At 45.3% G+C, this 19914-nt stretch overlaps 6 protein-coding genes across 6 annotated transcripts; 2 read left to right on the top strand and 4 right to left on the bottom strand.

Moving 5' to 3' along the window:
* Positions 1 to 2489: 2489 nt before the first annotated feature.
* VTP01DRAFT_3255 (uncharacterized protein) lies at positions 2490 to 4923 on the bottom strand (the record flags this gene model as incomplete). The annotated part of the gene is made up of 8 exons (XM_069381806.1): positions 2490 to 2828; positions 2896 to 3013; positions 3073 to 3179; positions 3240 to 3343; positions 3411 to 3851; positions 3924 to 3984; positions 4071 to 4140; positions 4205 to 4923. The coding sequence occupies 8 exons, from the start codon at positions 4921 to 4923 to the stop codon at positions 2490 to 2492; spliced, it is 1959 nt and encodes a 652-aa protein (XP_069236413.1).
* A 1196-nt stretch (positions 4924 to 6119) lies between these two features.
* Positions 6120 to 7343, bottom strand: VTP01DRAFT_3254 (uncharacterized protein; the record flags this gene model as incomplete). Its single annotated transcript, XM_069381805.1, has 2 exons — positions 6120 to 6485; positions 6552 to 7343. 2 exons carry the CDS (start codon positions 7341 to 7343, stop codon positions 6120 to 6122), a joined length of 1158 nt encoding a protein of 385 aa, XP_069236412.1.
* A 1528-nt stretch (positions 7344 to 8871) lies between these two features.
* On the bottom strand, positions 8872 to 9873 carry VTP01DRAFT_3253 (uncharacterized protein; the record flags this gene model as incomplete). The annotated part of the gene is made up of 1 exon (XM_069381804.1): positions 8872 to 9873. One exon carries the CDS (start codon positions 9871 to 9873, stop codon positions 8872 to 8874), a length of 1002 nt encoding a protein of 333 aa, XP_069236411.1.
* A 1662-nt stretch (positions 9874 to 11535) lies between these two features.
* Positions 11536 to 12304, top strand: VTP01DRAFT_3252 (uncharacterized protein; the record flags this gene model as incomplete). The annotated part of the gene is made up of 4 exons (XM_069381803.1): positions 11536 to 11683; positions 11767 to 11859; positions 11938 to 12183; positions 12246 to 12304. 4 exons carry the CDS (start codon positions 11536 to 11538, stop codon positions 12302 to 12304), a joined length of 546 nt encoding a protein of 181 aa, XP_069236410.1.
* Positions 12305 to 12607: 303 nt separating this feature from the next.
* Positions 12608 to 16739, top strand: VTP01DRAFT_3251 (uncharacterized protein; the record flags this gene model as incomplete). Its single annotated transcript, XM_069381802.1, has 9 exons — positions 12608 to 12731; positions 12835 to 13253; positions 13380 to 13527; positions 13601 to 13760; positions 13817 to 14231; positions 14289 to 14784; positions 14847 to 15914; positions 15971 to 16547; positions 16607 to 16739. 9 exons carry the CDS (start codon positions 12608 to 12610, stop codon positions 16737 to 16739), a joined length of 3540 nt encoding a protein of 1179 aa, XP_069236409.1.
* A 769-nt stretch (positions 16740 to 17508) lies between these two features.
* On the bottom strand, positions 17509 to 17844 carry VTP01DRAFT_3250 (uncharacterized protein; the record flags this gene model as incomplete). The annotated part of the gene is made up of 1 exon (XM_069381801.1): positions 17509 to 17844. One exon carries the CDS (start codon positions 17842 to 17844, stop codon positions 17509 to 17511), a length of 336 nt encoding a protein of 111 aa, XP_069236408.1.
* Between the last annotated feature and the right edge of the window lie 2070 nt (positions 17845 to 19914).

Below are 19914 nucleotides of genomic sequence, written 5' to 3'. Positions count from 1 at the left end.
TTGATGTTCTTGAATCCGGTCGCCGGAAGGATGAGCTGCAATGCATGTAATGTATATACATAACGTCAATGTCATATATTTCTAGTTTTATTTCTTGCCGAGCATAACGCCGGTCCGTGCTGGTCCGTGTGTATCTACCGTGCACCGCTCACATGGTACCTTTGACCAAATCTGGGCAGTGATCCACATACTAGTGATCCCATGAGATACGTTGCGCAGGAGCACTGCTCATCGGCGCGGCGGCGGAGTGGGCATCTTAATCGGTTAGCCGGCATTTTCTATTCACATTTAGGCACTATTCGTCTTTTTCTTTTCAGAAATTAAGCTCGTTTCCACAAACCCCTTTATCGAGTATACAATTCATGTGGATTCTCTCAGAAGTTTCAAGGCATTTTCCAAGAAAGTGGCTCGAGGACCAAACAGATGCTGCATGCAACGTTGATGCTGCTATCCGAAACAATGGAATAAATGCATAAGTTGGCGAAGCTTCAAGGGTCAACTAGCGTAACCGAGAACCAGGTATGAACCGTCTTGGCATGTAAGCCAAACTGTGCCGCCGCTGCAAAGATGCCAGATTACACCGTATCAAGCTTTCATATTTGACATATTACGCTACGAATAGCCTTACATATCAATGAAAACGATGTTCTGATTAATGCTTTGGTCCAAGCGCGGGATCTCTGTATTTAATGCATTCGCACACATGCTAACTATTCAAGTAACAGCCGTTGCTTTGAAAAGCATTTCAAATTGGAATATGTTTACAATGACGCCTGAGGAAACGGATTGCTACTATGTTATCCACGGCTGTTATATAGACAGATCTACTCTGACGTTTCATACGTGGTTTCAGAGTATCTCTTTACGAGGAACTTCCACCGATGATGGATAGCGTAGAACTTGATATCGCCAAATGTCTTCTAGCAAGCAGCAACTTGCTGGTGGATCGTTAAACCACGGCCATTGCGCTTGCTACCCCAATCAGAATAGCAGCAGCTCATCAACTCTGAAAATGTAGATAAATGAGGGAGAGAACTTTGCGAGGCTCCTTGTACAATGTCGTCGCGTAGCTTTCGCAACGAGATCTACGCAAGCAACAATCGTCCACAGTATTGCAAGATCAAAAAGAGACAAGAGTAAAGCAACGAGGCAACTCAAAGTATACTTGTAACAGACTAGACTAATCACCCAAAAGCCAAGTTTGACATGAAAAAAGGCGATATTCGCTACAGCTAAATTGCAAGACTGCATTGCTGAGGACTAGCTAGAGTTCATACTTTCGTTTTCATTATTTGTGATTGTGCGCCACGAGAGCCAGGTTCCAAAAATTATGGGCTCTGGGGCCCTAAGACTTAAAGAAGCAATCGTCGGCATCTGTTTCCCTCAACTGCCTGAATTGCTAGTTCATTTAGTTAATTGAGGGAGAGAGAGACCAAAAATTCTGTCCCTTACACCGTTATGCCACACAACAACGAACTTAATCTGCTACGGCGTAAGCGACTGGTCTTTGGCACCAAGGAGCAGCATCAGCTTAACCAGCCCCCGGAGTGGCACCAGGCCGATTAAGCGCCTTCATTTGCCACTGTGAAGCGGGAAAAAAAACCTGAGAAAAGATCCCCAGAAATCTGCCCTTTTATAGCTTCCAGACGGCGTTTGAATTGACTGGCGGCGCCCTCGGCGCATAATCCTCGTACAGATACGAGACGAGTACGTACCGAATGCTTGAAACCTGCAGAAACAGAATTTCGCTTCGAAGATACACACTAGCATATAAAATCTCAAACGTAAAGTGAAGTCTTGTTCGAAAACCTTGTTGAAGAAATTTTTCTGCAAGGCTGCCCCCAAAAAGAAACTGCATAAATTGCGGTAGGATGGCAAAAGTGTTTGAACTTTCTCCATTATTTCATTATGCTAGTAATGTTTATTCTGTGTTATAATAATAAGGTGCCGGACAAAAATGTTTCATGCTCCTTATTTATGCTGAAACATTGTGATGTCTGATAGCGCTCGCACAAGTATGCATGTACAGTAGTAATAGCAAATTCGAGCACCTTGTCAAGCCGTCTTATGCGTTTTTAAAGCCGATGGTAACAATTGGCTCAGAGGATCAGCTTTCTAGAATGTTTTCTGCCGCACCATGCCCAGCATGCCTTTACAGATACGTAGGACATATCTACAACGAAGACGTTTTGCACATAGTCCAGAGAAAATAGACTCCAAAGTGATGTCTATAGGTCCTTTGATTTCTTGTAGTTATTTGACATATGTGCGCGTGATTGCTCACTGCTTCGAAAGAAGAAAGAGAAAAATGAACAATATGCCCCTTGATAACCTCCCCAAAAAACCAGTTCACAAGGTGACGCCTTTGAAAGCATATAGATGTCAAGTTGGAGCATTGATTTGAGAAATAATATAAAATAAAGCAAGTTTCCTCCTTTTCGTTAAATGACGACATTTGTGTTTCTAGCATGTTTTCTCTTTGATCGGATTTACGTATTATCATCTCCTTGATGGTGGTGAAAAGGGTGCGCCACGGATGGAGGTATAACAAAACCTCCAATGTGATGCTGATGATGCTGGTGATGGTGGTGGTATTGCTGAGGCGACGGTTGTTGCGCCCATTGCTGCAAGGCCTGGCGTTTGTCCATATGTGACAGACGAAGACCTGCCTGGCCGAACACAAGTCTGGGCACGGCCACGAGGTATCCCACCGTACCCTTTTGACCAACAACTTTCTCAACCTGGATCCAGAAATTCATCTTGCCTGTGCTTTCATCGTAGTATCCAGCGCAGTAATTGCGTCTGCCCATAAGCTTCTTGTTTTGCCTCTGTGAAGAAGTTAGATATCAACTTTTTTGCTTCAGAATGCTAAATATGTTGCATGGTATACGTTACCGCGTTGCCGTTGGGTGACTTGTCAAATAGCTTATACATCTTTTCTTCAACATTTGGATTGAAAGTGATGTAGGAAGAATTCTGGTCCAAGATCGTCAAGAGTGCTTGCGGAGGTGGGCTAATGAAAATGGATAAGAAAATGCTTTGCAAAGAAAAAGAAAAGATATTATGACTTACACATTCACGATCGCTGAAGAGATTATCTGTATCATCAAGTATGGGTCGCCTTCTTCCTTTTGCCTTTGGTCTTTACTGTACAGGCGCCCGCTTCCACATGCATGCACCTATCATCCAGTTATACGGTCAAATATTTACGTAATATAGCTTTGCGAAGCCGCACATACATCGCCTCCAAGGAATGAAACTCGGATGGATTTTTCACGCGCAAATAGTTGCAGACGCTCAATGAACCGCTTTCTTTCGACTTCGTGGTTGCCCGCAGTCCAATCTACGCAGCAGCGAATTTGTGAGGTTTACTGGTATACGGCGATAATATGCCTTGATGTTATACATACGGTCATTCATATCATCCAGAAGCTCTGGATCGCCATTCCATTTGTTGAGAGAACTGCTCACGACTTCACCTAACGCACCAGTCTTTCCGGCTATCGTGGCAAGATTGAACGTGGAAGCACCTTCCATGGCGCTTTCAAACAAGGACAGCCTCGGGTATATCAATGGGACACCGGTGATAATCAATAGATGCCTGACGGTTGGAGGGAGGCTCTGGTAGATGGCGCTAAACACGACCTCGTAAGATTTTGGCCGACAAATGTCGTACTTTGTTCTTTCCCCACGACAGTCGAGCGCAACGAGACCGATGCCTGCGCCGAGTGTAGTAACAATGTGATTGCAAGTAGGTAGCGCTCCAGGAATCATGCCGTGAGACGACGCTTGCGTCATGGTCGTGTGATGTTGAAAGAGATAGTAAAACCGACATGCGTTGGCAAAGAGCACTTTATGTTTGCCGTGTGTGTTAAATAATCTTGCTTTCCATCCTGGCGACATGTTTTTCACGTCCTATTTACCTTTAAAGCAGTCTGCACTTTGCATATCGGCCGGATAGCTTCCGTAACCGTCAATGATATCCTTTTACATCCAAGTGGGGAGTAAAGTTAGTCTTGGTAACTGGGACGAATATCAATTGGGCTATCATGACTATATCAGCTACTCACATGATCGTCCCACATATTGACAGATGGTATCGAAGCAAACGCACGGGCCACCCATGGGTTATCATCAAATCTGAAACGAACTTTACTGTAAAGATCTACTAGCAGCAATACATGGTACCACCGAAGCAACATACCCAAAATTCTGGACATAGTTCCAAAAGTAGAAATGTTCAAAGCCTTGCTTCATTTCTGTGGTTAACTGCATAGCGAGTCTCTTTTTCGGATCCTTTTCGTCCAACCAGGGCTTCATGAAATCTTCCTTGATAACCCTATCCTGATAAAGCTGGTCGCCGCCTCCAAGCAGTACATGGAACGGCATCACTTGATGACGATCTAGCACATCCTGCCAAAGCGGTGCATCCTTGTCGCCAAATTTTGCCTTGGTCTCCTGAGGTATATCCGAAAAGCCGTTGCATGAATAAAACATGAAGCGCATGTTCTCCCAAAAGGATGGCAGGTAGAAATCAAACGTTTGGCCGGCAACGGTGTAATGCGCCTTTTGCGCATGCTGCTCCAACGGCAGCTGTATATCGTACCGCCAAAAATGATACTCGTGACGAAAGACATCCAAGAGTTCGCCCTGCACATGCATCTTTACTGGCTGCTGCTGCTGAGAGTCGTCGACAGAGCACAGTTCAATCTCGAACGGCGGCGCGCGACGATGATTGGAAACAACGAGGCAGGATCCTCGATAGATGCGGCGCGCATAGTCAATGCCAATGTAACGGAGCAATGGTCCACAAACCACTCGTTCCTCGCCACTACTGTTGATCGAAAGGTTTGCAAACTGACTGGCAGGTAACTGTCCTCCTGCTCCTTTTTGTTCCTCCGGTACAGGGTACGGTGCTTGCATATTCACATACACGTATAGTCAAGTGCCACACTTAAGATAACCGAGAGCGAGCGGTGCCCACTCCGTTCCTGCTGCATGAAAAACCAATCGCGCTTTGGAGCGTGCATGCGTGCGGGTCAAGCACCCGATTTGGTAAACAGTCAAATTAGGGCTTAGCTAAAGATAAAGGATATCATACTTTGGATAACTGCGAAGCTTTCTTTGCTTTGTCTACCATCAAATGTCGTCTCAATGCATTCTGAACCATCCTCTCCATCTGGAAGGCCCAAACTGGCATTGGGTAACGTGTTTTATTGACAGTGCAAACATTGTCTGACACCCAATATGGCAGGGCGTCCAGTGCCCGCCTTGACCTCCGCATATAATCTAAGGAACCTGCAAGTGTATATTCATCAGCTTGAGTTTGTGCCAAGTTAAGGATCAGACGACTGTTTGTTATTTACGCACTTGTGTTCAATATTCGACTTATGATAAAAAGACCTTGTTATGCCAAAATTATACAAAGGTTATATGGTGTAGAAATGCACATTAATATTATTATAAACAGGTTTTTTGCGCAATGAAGAGTAATAAAGGGAATTACGTGTGTATCTTTTCCTTGCATATACGTCTTGAGAACATTTTTTGAAGCACAGCTAGTGTACTATTATAGTAAAGGGAAAAAGAACAATAACAAGACCATGGGAGTAAAATGTGGAGGGCACGGGATTTTTTTGGGGGTAAGAAGTGAGGAAATAAGGGGACCAGATTAAAATGGGGAGGGAATAAAAATAGTAATCATAAGTACTCTCTTCCTCAACACAGTCGTAAACGCGTGAAGAGGAATAAGTGAGTGTAAATACGTGTATATCAGTTGCAATGTACTTTTTTGATCGAGGGGGGATGGGTGTTTTCGCTTAGTATTGGGGGAAATGAATAACATGCAAAGCTTGAGTGATAGAAAGAAAAGAGCAAGTAGAATAGGAAAAGAAAAAGGTGCGTTGAATACGTGATGCAATGAATAAAAGCGTGAGGATGCAACCATAAAATTGATGTATGTGTATATGTTCGTGCGTGTGCTTGTGAGAATGTATGTGTAGTTGAGTGCAGATGGGATGCGATGTACGGTAGAATTTGGGGGTTGCGATGCGCGCGAGGAGACGGGTTGGCGAAGGGGGTATGGAGAATAAGATGGATATGCCGATGATATGAGATAATTACAAGTCGGACGCGAGCCACGGGTGAGTTCTGATCATCTGGATAGTTGGTCGCTTATCTGGGTTGCGCTCGAGCATGCAAGATAGCAAATGCATGCACTTGGAAGAGACCTTGATCTTGGGCGTGGCGAAACGACCGGCGATAGCCATGCTTGGATGCGTGAATGGTACTTCTCCAAAGAGGATCGTGTAGAGCAGGACACCCAGTGCCCAGATTTCTGCAGGTTCCGCGCGGTACGGCTTGCACAGCAGGATCTCAGGGGAAGCAAACGAGACTGTACCGTAGAACTTGCCAAAGTAGCATGGTTTATTTTGTCCATAGTGGCGTGGCAGGATCACAGCTGAACCAAAATCAATCAGTTTGACCTGAGAGATCAAATGTATTAGATATCTTATGTGATGTCCAACAAAACAATGCACATCGATGCTTACATGATATTTATCATCGATCACAATATTCTCATCTTTGATATCGCGATGGCAGATGCCGAGATTATCCAGGTAAGCAACGCAGTTGACGATTTGGCGGAAAATATACTTTGCAAGAGACTCTTCAAAGTTGTGATGTCGTTCAATGCATTCGAATAGATCGCAGGAAGTTCGTCGGGCATACAATCTGGTAGGTGGGTACTCTTCAATTGGGGTGCCGGGAGACGAGGAGACAGACGAGTCATCGGATGTTTCTGAAAGTGCAGGCGATCGTGGAGCGTCGGTGGATGAAGAGTAAGAAGATGTGTTGTTGATGTTAGGGGTGTTGGCATTAGCGGACCATTGGGTGCCGTGGAGTTCCATTACGAGATAGATAAAGGATTCATCCTGATAAAAGTCGACAAAGTTGACAACGTTTTCGTGACGTACGTGTTTCAATACGTAGACCTCCATGGGTACTGGGCCGAGTTCTGGGTCACGCACCCAGGCATGGGCAGGAACTTTGTGACGAAAGATGAACTTGACAGCGCGCTCGATACCAGTACGGCGCTCAGTTGCAGATACAACGAAGCCGAATCCACCGCTTCCAAGTTCTTCGCCGAGAATGTATTTGCCGAGAAACTCGGGGCAGAGTCGATGGTGCATAAGCGATCGAGCAGCGAGAGTGAGTTTCGGCTGTGGGGTTGTGGGCGGAGAGGGTGGCATTGGCGACTTGATGTTCTGAATAGAGATAGGAGCTAGAGAGCTCTTGGGGACGGTGGAAGGACCGTAGAGCTGGATAGGGGTTGTTGACATATTACGGATTAAGATAGATGTGAATTAAAAGAAAGATAGGAAGAAGAAGCAAGATTAAATTCGTTTGAAGGAAAGGAAGAGAGAAGGGTAAAAACGGTGTGGTATTTAAAAGCAACTGACAAAGAATTGGGAGAGATCGCCAGGAGAAAAAGAAATATTAAAAAAGGGGAGTCCACGCTGTTCTGGATGGAAAGACCGTCGGATTTCACAATGGAATGGGAAAGCAAATGGAATGCCTCCCTGTCTGGCTGGGGAATGTCCCAGTGCGAGATACAGCGTGTAAAAACGTCTCGTTAGCCGATCATTCACCATAAACGTTGTCATTCAAAGGACCCTTTCTTTCCCTATTTTGGTGCAACATCAAGGTCGAAAAAAATAGCACAAGCCCATCATTGATCTGCAGCGCAATCATTATTATTTTCTGACAAGAACCTCTCTCCATGTTACACTGCTGACGCGTAAGGTCTACCGTCAAACCCATACTAGGCATTTGCTGTGGTGTACACAGCATTTCCCAACAACGCTGTTGCTGTTGCTGTTGCTGTCGTGCCTGTCCCCCCAAAATCCCCATCCTCCCGACCTCTTTTGTTATTCCTCCGCATCAAATTTTCACTTCATGCCATTTCAAGCGATGAAGCGTGCCTTCCGTTATCCGTATCTACATCGTCACACAAGACGCTCACACAAGCATGCACTCACACACACGCCCATCAATCCACCGTCTCAGCAATTAGCAATCATTATTTTCCGATCCTGCCTGTCTCCGATCAACTCAGACTCTTTTAACATTTCTCGATGAATCCAAACATAACAACAGAAACGATCGATATGTTTGTGTTTGTATGTGATGAGCTTGTAACAGGCAGCCTCACGGACCATGCCTCGATGCGGTTGACAATACGATAAGGGACACATTTTTTCGCACCCTGAATACAGCACGGGTTGCCAGAAACGGGGACTATGAACTTTGGGGGAGAGACATGTTCATGCCGTGGGTTCAGGGAGAAGAAAGAACAGCAAGGTAAATAGCGTGTATACGATGTGCAAGCGACAGATACTTGTCCTACAAAAATATCCGAACACAGCACATTTGTCTGTGTTCTTGATTATTAAATGCAGCTATTTTCATGTCAACCTGCTGCAATTAGCACGCTTCCGTGCACGCAACAATAAGCGCGTACTACCTAGTCCTCATTCATGTACTTATTAAAACACTCGCTCACTCACTCCGCAAATGTCCCATCTGTCATATGTTGTGCTCGTTATTAGGAGACATTGATGATGATGCACATGCTTCTGTCTAGAACCATATCTCTGGATCCCTCCTCTCCCCCTTTTTCCCTAACCCCATTGTACCAAGGTATTATGCAGAGAAGCGGCTTGGATTGCTTGGGCAACACATGGCAAATCCATACCTGATATATACGCTACTTCCTTCTTCTCTTCTCTTCTTCCACGTGATACATTCTTTTCCAGGAACTTGATTGAAATAGCATGCTCGTTTTGGCAAGATATATATATGTTACTTCTATGGATATGTACCGAACTCCTGTTGAAATACATCCAACAAGGCTTTGTAACAGAACAGGTACTGGCTCGATGCCTGCACCATCGTTGTCCGTTGCTCCCGAAAGGCGTCGACGAGCGCAAACACGGGGTCGATTTTTTGCTGATGATTCTCGGGTGATCGCATCATTCTGCGCATCCACTCCGAGCCGCTGTTAACCACGCAGAATGTCCCCGTGCGACCACATCCAGCGCTGCAGTGCACGACCATCGGTCCAGCATCCGGGGGTTGAATCTGATCTGCTAGTCTTGATAATGCAATGACTTCGTGGGTCGTCTGCGGCACGCTGAAATCTGCCCATCCAAGAAACTGGAGCTGTGTCACGACAGTCGACGTTAATCCAGACTGCTGCTTATCATCATCGTCGCTGTCGAGCCGGATAGTCACTTTGATTCTGCGCACAATGCAATCGGCGTCCATGTTGGTCTCCTCGGGTGCGACATTTTGTACGACAACGCTGCAGTTATCGATTTCTTTCTCTTCTGAGCCCACAGGCCAATACCGGGCGCATTTCTCTCGATTATTCTCCATTTCTGGACTCAGGCACACAATCACTCTAGTGTTCTGTTCTACAACCATACGCCAAAAGTCTCCTATCGTATTTTGCAACGGCCCCTGCGTGGCGATGTACTTGCGTGGAATATCATACGGTGCTTCGATCATGCTTGCATTAATGTAGTCGCAAACGCCTCCTTTCAGTTTAATTCTATTGTAATCAAAGGGTATAATGTTGCTATATCGATTTCGTTCGTCTCCTTCTCGACTCTCGGCTGCCGACATGCAAAAGGGCGATGATCGATCTCTATGCAGTGCAAGCCGTTTGGCGTCATTCCTTTGGAGTATGCGAAACTGGTGCGCTGCGTAATCTTGCACTTGCTGACTCGGTCTTGATAGGATTGATCCAAGCACCTTGACAATTCCAGGAACTTGAGTCGTCGTCATTGTCTCGCTGATCGGCTCCATTCGGTACCAAGAAGCAAAAAAAAGTGCTCAAAAATTTCCTCTCAGGCACCGTTCGATCTGCTTGAGCAAATCTTTACGAAGCTCTCACCCGCCTCAATAGTTTTCTTCATAACGATAAGAATAGCAGAATATGTATCATTTAGCCTTAGGGGTTAACTGGACAGTATTGCATTGCTAGGAGTTATGTAGTACCATTGTAGCAAGCAAAGCCGTATGTACATCCCCGTTTGTTCGAGTGTTGGATAGAGTGAGCTGCAATCCAGAATATGACAGTGTGCTGATTGTCTGGCAAAACATGTCCCATATTGGTTTAAAGCCGAGGGCACTGTTTTCTTACAAGAATCATGCCGAGAAAGATTAGTCTTGAAAAGAGTTGACTGGTCTCGGATGATCAGCTAATACGTATGATTGCTGCTATTCTTGTCTTCTTTCTGCAGTACTTTTCGGTCGTTTCCCACTCTGTTGGGCCCTTGCTGCCACAAACTGACGTCGATCTTTTTTACATTTACCAAATGGTACTTGACTGCGTTTCGTTCTCATATACTACAAGCAGCATCGCTCAACTTGAATTACTTTGCTGTTCCTTCAATAAAGCCGCTGCTGCTTATTCGAAGTGAGGAATATGACAGTCAAAAGGTTATTCGACCTTGTCACAAATATCACTGAAAGATAGATTGGTAAAAAGTGACAATGCGCCCCATCATGATATTTATGCCATAAGACAAAGAAAAAGAATGGACGGAAATAGACATATATTGCTAATAGTGACAAATCTCTCTTTTAATATTGGAAGGAACAAGTTCAATCTGGCACTGTAGGGGCCTGCAGACAACTAGATCTACGCAAAATGTGGATCGCTGTCTCAAGGCTATGCTACTGTATCACTTAGCATCTGGGTAAAGGGATCAAGTAGGATAAATCAGCGTGCTTAATGCATAGCTATAATTTCTTGATGCAAAAGCTCCCTATTTAAATATTATAAGGGTTCTGATTTCCATAGCAACAAGATCTGTTGGTAGTCAGGAGACAAACCCTACTTGACTAACGCACTTTCCGGTTATGTGCGTCTGCAAATGCTTGATATGCCTGGCAGTTTGTCAATTGAATTTACAACTTGTCCGAATCCGCAGCAATAAATTAAGCAAGAAATTGAATGCCACGTAGGAGATTTACAACGTCGCGACGCATAGTGTCTGTGGTCACAAGACGACGACGCCCAGTATCATAGCTTAACAGCCTACCGAAGCTCAGAAAGGATCATTTGGAGCCCAGGAAGCGTCCGGACGCATCGGTAGTTTGTCTTGTCATTGACATTGGCCTTTGGTTTGTATCATCGACCAGCTCCTTTCAAGTTAAACTATAATAGCTAACGCTGGGAATGGCACTCCATAAAGTGTTCAAAATTCGCTTTTGAAAGTGATCAAAATCTTGGCGGGAGTTATTTAAGCGGGTCTATCTCGCAATTTGATTGAATGTCGTCATACCAAGACGCTTAAGGCGTGGCGCGCCGGCGTGCCAACACTTGGTGGGCGGAGGCAGAAGCTCCAGCACCTGAGCAGCCAAGTGGCCTTCTCCTCTTTTCCTTTTTTTCGTTGTTCCTTTATATATCCCAACCAAAAAGCAAATCACCTCTTTTCATTCCACCATTCTTTAATTTTCACTATGGGTTTGAGCTTCTCCAAACTATTCTCTGAGCTCTTTGGCAAGAAGGAGATGCGCATCTTGATGGTCGGTCTTGATGCTGCCGGTAAGACCACCATCTTGTACAAGCTCAAGTTGGGTGAAATTGTTACCACCATCCCTACCATCGGTAAGTTCGGCATCTAGATGCTGGTACTATATGGCGAAATCAAGGACGCGCACACGCGAATACTTAAACTCGTACCTTGATAGGCTTCAACGTCGAGACTGTCGAATACAAGAACATTTCCTTCACCGTTTGGGACGTTGGAGGTCAGGACAAGATCCGCCCGTTGTGGAGACACTGTAAGTTTTGCTACGCTTCGAAGGAAAAAGGGCAAAATGTCTGCTGGATGCTTATATTTTTTACTACTTTTTCTGCAGACTTCCAAAACACACAAGGTATCATTTTTGTTGTCGATTCGAACGATCGCGACCGAGTTTCAGAGGCACGCGATGAGTTGCAGCGTATGCTGAACGAAGATGAACTCCGTGACGCGCTTTTGCTTGTCTTTGCCAACAAGCAGGACTTGCCCAACGCCATGAACGCCGCAGAGATCACCGATAAGCTCGGTCTCCACTCCCTGCGCAACAGACATTGGTACATCCAGACTACTTGCGCAACAAGCGGTAAGATTATCTGATCCCCTTTCTGGATAACATGACTCTCACTGTTGCGAATGATTTTTTAGGTGACGGTCTGTACGAAGGCTTGGAATGGTTGTCAAACAACTTGAAGAGAAGAAACTAAAGAGATAGGCATGAGAGAAGAAGAAAAAATATAACAATTCAAAGCGAAATGCAGTTGTATAGTTATGTTTAGCCGCTTTTCCATCTAGTCAAATGAGGCCATGCGCAAGAAGGGTTGGGAACGGAGATAGAGGAAGAAAGAGGAGACAAAGGATATAAAAGTTGCAATAGCCATGACATATTTAAAGGTTAAAAAGGAACAGCACGTGGGAGCACACAGTCGAGTTTATAGTTAAGCGCTACTTTTTCGGGATGACCATCTCATCCTCTCAACTCTTTTTCCCATTCCGCTCCTTTCTAGCTGATGGAGATCCTACCTAAATCTCTGCAAGCAGCAGCAGATCTCGATGCAGCTCGCTGTCGTGGCCAATGGACAGCCGTCCCTGAACTCGCCCGACGGTACAAGAAATACCATCCGGATGAATCAGGTACATAATCACAAAACAGAAGAGGGAGAGGGAAAAAAAAACAAGGTTGAGCGCGGCGCACGGACAGTCTAAAACAAAATCATCGTTGTCTTCTTGTCACCAGTGCTTGATGCAACTGCCAAACTTGAGGCTGAATTCGTCCTACTATTGCAAAAGCTTCGCAGCAGCGACAGACTCGAGTCTTTCAACAACAGCAATGTATTGGACGGAAAGCCAGTTCAGAATCATAATAATATCAGCAACCACGCGTCGCCCCTGGCGGCGGCGCCCGACACCAAATCGAACCGAAAATCACTCTGGGCAGGTTCCAACAAATCTTCAATCACTCTCACGCCGCCAACAACTGCAGCTGGCATCTCTGATGATGGCAGCTTCTACCGTTACGATGATCCCCAACACATCTCGCTGCCTCCACCGCTCAACCCCGCCCAGACACAGAATATCCTCTTGCAGTTGCTCAAAGTCATCCAGAGCAAGACACAGTCGCAGGAAATCGAGACAACCGACGGTTGGCAAGCACAGGTATGCTTTCTACTTTGCTGTTGCCGCCGCTGCCGCTATTCTAGCTTTATGGAAAGCGCAGGCCTCCCCATCGGCAAACAAAAGACCGTGCCTTGTGCGACACTTGAGTAACCTTTGGGAAATTAGTTTGGCAAGATTCTCGCCGCCCGCATTTACTATGAAACAGGCAGATACGACAAGGCACTAGAGTCGTTGCAAAATCTGGCTCTGCGTATGGAAGACGTACACACTGGTTACGGCATGGTACTCTTGGTACAAGCTCGCGTCATTAAGGGTATGTAGCACGACATTCACAAGCGTTTTTTTTTCTTTTACATTTTTTCCTGATCTGGAAATGTAATTATTAGGTATCTGTTTCGAACAGCAAGGGGACATTCCGGCGGCTTTGGAAGCCTACGACGCAGCCTGGGACGTTGTCGAAAAGCATCCTGCCGAGAAAGGCGAGACATTGTCTTGCTGGATCGAAGAGTGCCTATATCGAGCCATCTTGCTACGTATTCGATCGAGGTAAAGAATACTTGCAACGAGCAATATTAACTAAAGCACTCATAGATGACTGTTAGTTCCCCTGTACCGAAAACATTGAGGCTTTTACGTGGATACATGCACATGGCAACGTCTCACTGGACCTCATTCTGGCGAATGCACAAGCGCTGGATCATATTTCGGCACTACATTATTTATCTTACTAAAATATCCAGTAACAATACATACGTACCTATGCCCATATCCTCCAATCTTGTGCAAGCCAATGGACATACCGCCAATGGCACAAAGGCAAAGAAATCCGACAAGGCTTCAGCCTACGAGGAACTCCTGTGTTTGACAGCCCTGTTTCGCAACCTGCTATCCACTATCGGTCCTCGACTGGAAGCACATGAATTGAGTGAATATGTACTCGAACTATCCAACCTCATGGTAGACGCACACGATGCCGTTGGCTGGGGTGAAATCAGCAACATACGCCGCGTTTTGCAGGCAAGTATACACACAGCTATTTTGTTAAATTAATGTCGCATGCTAACATCCCTGTAGTTTTTGCAAAAAGCCAAAGAAAAATGCTTCAACAATCCATGTATTGCTCGGCATTTGTTTTTGTGCCTTTTGCGACTGGGACACTTTGACGAAGCCAAATATGCATTCCGAAACTACATGGAGCTGGTTGGCACAGCCGACGTCGATAAAGTACCTGAAATGGATGTCGATGTCGACGTAGCTGGCAAAGTGCTTGATATCCAAAAGAGACTTCAAACACGACGAAGAGTAGCAACAGCAGCTGCTGCCGACCATCAAGCACCCAAACAGCCTCTGGAGAGCGAAATTGATGTCCTGCAGGTTCTGCTTAAGGGAATTCAGCTGTATGCCCGAGAGTGCAGATTAGGCAAAGTGGCAGCTATCCTGGGAGATCTGGCGGTGGAATTTGTACAGAATATTGATCCTAATCAAGCTACGTCAGCGGAAGAGTGGATGGAACTGATGGTGCAAGTCCATCGTATGCGCGGTATTGCTTATGGCATATACGCCTTACAAAGTATGCAAGGATATTGTAACATTTTTTCTTGTTTCATTTCTATAACGTGGGATTGAATGTAGGTGAAAATCCAGAGACGCGTGCAGAACATCACCACGAAGCAATATCGTCTCTAAAGAAAGCTATTGAGCTCGATGATGTGTCCTGGCAAACTTATTATGAATTAGCTGTCGAGCAAGCAGAAACAAAAGACATTGCCGGCGCAACTGCTTCCATTGGACGATCTCTTCAGTTGAACCCTCGACATATCCAATCATGGCATCTTCTTGCATTGTTGGCGTCCTGCAATAGACGACATCAGCTGGCTCAGGGACTTCAAAGTATTCAGGCAGCAATATCCGAGTGCGACCTGGATATACCAGCTGGCATCCTCAACTCACTTCCAGTCCTCTCTTGGAACAAAGAAAAAGACAGCACTTTGTATATCAACCGCGCCGAAGCATATCTAAACATCCGCATCGCGCAAGTCCAGTTTCTCGAAGCACTTGAAGGTTCCGAGGCTGTGATGAATCTGTACAGCGACTTGTTTTCAATGTATGCACAACTTTCAAAACAAATTGGCATTTCACAAGGTCTGGATATTCATGAACGCATGGATTTCATCAGCAGTCAGACTTCAGCTGATTACACTGCGGATAGCCGGCGTTCTTCTGTTTCGCCGCAACAATATCGCAATGCTTCAGTTTCCTCAGATATACCGTCTTCTAATACTTTACGAACAAACACTCGCGCTGGACGCTCAAAGTCGGTATCTAATCCTCGTACATCGACAATGAATCTCGAACCTCCACCGCCGCTGCCTGGGGCAGAAATCGACAACCGCAACTCTGTCAACATGAGTAACAGTACCAGCGAGGAGGTCAGAAGCAACCGCAAATCTTCTGTATCTTCCGGCACCTCCAAGAAGGATAAGAAACCTCGAAAGAAGAGCATGACATTGATCGACTTGAACATCATGAAAAAGTTTGGCACCAGCAGCCAAGCACATTTGCCTCCACCTCCTCCACTTCCACTTCAAGTCGACGATGTCGATACGCCCAGTTCTGAAACGGCAACTTCAACTATTACCACCGATACCAGCAGCAGCAGTGCACCAAAGCGAGAGTCTATTATGCCCGGTAGCACAGCAGGTGAGAACGATTAAAATGCTTTATTTTGGCTCAGGAACACTGACGCATATTTGAAGCGAACGGTCACCTATCGGCAGAGGCAAATGTGCCAGAATCTCCTTCTATAAGGTCTCTGCCATCCTCACTTACACCCTCCTTTTCTCTCGAGAGCATGCGACGCAGCAGCAGTAGCAGCAGTCTCTTCTTCGAAGGTAGCCAAGGTTCTACGCCGCTGCGGTCAAAAGCTACTCCCTCGTCAAGCAGAGAGAGCACGTTCATTGAATACCGTCGTGATCGATGGCAAAAATTACTGATCAAGCTCTGGCTCCAAGCTACAAGTAGTTTTATCCGTGCGCAGCGTTTCCAAGAAGCATGCTACGCTATTCTTGAAGCTGAGCAGCTTGGCCCGATGGATGCAGATGTGTGGTACCAACTCGGCGAGCTTTGCATTAAAGCATCCAAATTTCAGGAGCAGCAAGAATTGTGGGATATGGGTCTCGATGCATTCAAAAAGGCGCTTACCTTGGATCCTGATCACGCGAAAGCTCTTGTATCATTATCGTCCGCATTCATAACAATGCAAGAGTTTGAAGTTGCAGAAGGATACCTGGAACGCGTCACCAAAGGTCGTGGTTGGGATAACGCTGAGGCCTGGTAAGTAAATTATCTAAGAGAGCATTCCCAAAGCCTCCGCACTCACTCAACCATTTTAGGTACTTGCTCGGAAGTATATACAAGCAGCAAGGAAATCTGCAGCAGGCTAAAGAATCGTTGCTGTATGCTAGTGAGCTTTACGAAGCTACACCGCTCAGTCCATTCTATGAATTACCCCGTTTTGTTTTGTAATACAGTACATCTACGTACTGTTCACATTTTTTTAAATCTACTTTTATTTCTCTTTTACAACGAGTACATGCGCTGTAGTTATTCACTCACTGTAGCATTTCTGCGAACTGCTTTATTAAAAGGTTGTTTCCTCTACGGATACAGTAAGTTTCAAACAAGGGCGGGTCTATGATCATCGATTTTGGAAGAATAGGTCTACCATTCAAACATTTCACGCATTTCTGTCTTTAGTTACAATCATATTTGACGATATGCACAGAGTGTATAAAAAAGAAAACACAAGAAAACATATTTCACAATGACATGCAACTGGGAATTTTCCACTTGTCCTCCTTCTTGGATAACTTTTTGAGGTAGCAGTTGTGAACGAAAGGGGAGACCGTAAAGTACGTGAAACTCGGTGTGGGACGTTTTATTCTGTAGAAGAACAAGGAACTGCTACTCTTGGAGAAATCCCTTCTACATAACCGAATTCACCGGAGTGATGATTTGCTATACTGGTTGTTGTGTCTGACAAGCAGTTTCAGACAAAATGATTCTCGCCTATACAGCTTAGGCGCCAAGGGTTTCGAACCGGCCTGCAAGCCAACAGCCTGGCTGCTGTGCTTTTGTATGAGATCATTTGCCGCATCCTCAAGAAAGCCCTACGAATGAAATACATGGTATATAAGACACTGGCCAAAACTGGTTGTGCAATGGATATGTCGAAGCTGGAGCACCCCTTCGACCGCTTGAGGTAGTACAGCAATGGTTGTCGAGCAGCATTTTGTCATTTGGTAGATGGTCTCGTATTTAAGGTCCGTTGCATAGCCTGTGCAGGGAGCCTTTTGATAATATGGCGTCCTTCAGCATGATAACCGTTTCCCTTCATAAACAATCGCCTTTGGCGACGAGCCTGCACACAATGGGAGATGGTGAGTTGTGGCGTTCGAGACCAGCAAAAATCTTTAGGATTCATCCGGTAAGTATGGTGTTTCATCGAAGATGTGATCCCAGTGTGCGCGCCAACGTTGGTACCCTCTGTTTGGCCCTGGGTTCCTTGTCGCTGCTCGGTTTCATTGCCGGGCATCGAGGTCGTGCGCAATGGCGAAGTGGTGAAAAGCATGTTTTCAAGTGTATGAGACGCAATAGGGACGTTTCCTCCCGGGGAGATGGTTATCATTGTTGCGTACAGCGTTGGACTCATCCGACTGCTCAAGATGTCACTACTGATTGCAACCGAGGAATAGCATCTGAAGGCTACGCGGCGGATCTAGCGATGTGGTTGTTTTTTCATACTGTCAAAGATCAAATCCGAGTAAAAATTATATGCTGCAATGCAAAGAGCTGCTGACTAGCTAGAACCGTAATTACGCCGCTGGCCACTACGTGGTGCGGAGAGTGCAGAGAGCGTTTGGGAGAGTCGCGCTCGCCTGGCTAAAAAAACCCGCTCTCGGATGGCAGCTTTGCGGGCTCCAGATATAGTTAATAGTCAGTCGCATTTCTCCGTTATATTATTCCTAGGCAGCAGTACCATTTCACGGTACATCTCTCCTTGATCCAGGACAATGCAGCTATAGAATCGGTATAGCAAATTGAAAATTGCTTAGAACGCTGACAGTCTTTTTACATCGCTGCAAGAAGTAATTTCGATAATATTACACTGAAGAGAGAAATAAACAACTTTATTGTTTTCCCGCTCTTGGCGGGGACCACGCATCGTGTCGGGGCAAAAGGGAAAAGATAATGTATGAAAAAAATACATTTATGAAGGGGGGCGGCGCACCAGCAGGTATCATGGGCAGTTTAAAGTCATGCCCTGGACGGAGGGATGCTTCTACATACAGAGAGGAGACTTGCTTGGATAGAATGATATGCACTTGCATTTCTCTTCATTATTTCTGTAGAAGACGAAGAGAAAAAAGAAATGTAGGAGGATTGCTCATTTTATAGGCATCTCAACAAAGATTTTTCTGTTATCAGAGACAGTGCTTTACATCCAGGGAACTTCGAACGTTGTTTCACAATCTACTTTGTAATCTATATATCAACTGACAGCACTCGATGATAATATACCGCAGTATGACATGCAATACGTACGCATCGGCATTGTTGTAGATGCATAGTCTGCTGGAACGTCGAACATGACCGGTTTCACCACAATGGTTGCAACGTCATTGACGCAATAATTTGGAAGTATAACATTAAGTTGGAGACGAAACTCCAGTTGATTCGTCTTTCGAAGCTTTTATATGCATGCAGAGAAAAAAAAATCATGGAAACCTATGCGAAAGCTTGACATTTCTGGATTTTGTCGATCCAAAATGAAATCGAGCAGCAAAGAAGAAAGTTGCACAAAGCCTGCTAGGTTCAATAAATTTCAGGATGAATTCGTCTTTTAAGGACGTGAATTCGAGGCGTTGTGCTACTCGCTTGACCTTCATAAACCTCCATTCTCCGGCGGTTTTGCATCCGCTTCGCTACTGCAAGCACGGCGCCGTCGAATTCCAGTTTATTCAGACTGACGCTCGATGGAATCCACTCTTTGATTTGATGTTAGCGCTCCTGCGTCGCAGCGCTCATACGCCCGTAATTTTCGGTTAAATTCATAACAGTAGCGCTCACCTCTTTATCTCCTGAACGTATTGGAGCTCTCCTTTGTCGCGATGCGCTTCGCGCAAAGGCACTGGGAATTTCCGGAATACAAACCCTTTAATCCATAAATTGAACACCTTAAATCCTCATATATACACTCCATCACTCATTCTGATATATACAGCATGTTTCCACCCTAAGGACATATAAATTTATCTGCTCATTCAATGTAGTCTGTTTTCCACCCAAGAGTTTGCTTTGACAACTCTACCCCTCGTCTACCTAGCGGCTCGTTATTAGCTAGGTCATTTACAATGCTGAATATGCAAAAAACAAAGTCCCAATCCTCAGATTGGTGTCTGTTCTGCCTGCCAAACTCCAAAAGTGAACATTAATTTTGTAGCCCATATCGTGTTATACACTTTTCCATCCAATGCATGTGGAAGATGTATAAATTAATTAATATAGTTTTTCATCAAAAAGCCGGTGCTCCACCCGCTCCTCAGATCGCTACAGCCTCCAGAAAAAAAGTGCTTCCACAGCGATTTTTCGACTTTGAGGGCTCTAGGGGCCAATAAGATGAACAGAAATTTTTCAGACC

This window comes from Rhizomucor pusillus (genome assembly GCF_041956525.1).
Source record: "Rhizomucor pusillus strain CBS 183.67 unplaced genomic scaffold VTP01scaffold_16, whole genome shotgun sequence".
Lineage (NCBI taxonomy): Eukaryota > Fungi > Mucoromycota > Mucoromycetes > Mucorales > Lichtheimiaceae > Rhizomucor > Rhizomucor pusillus.
This window is presented reverse-complemented; position numbering and strand designations above follow the sequence as displayed.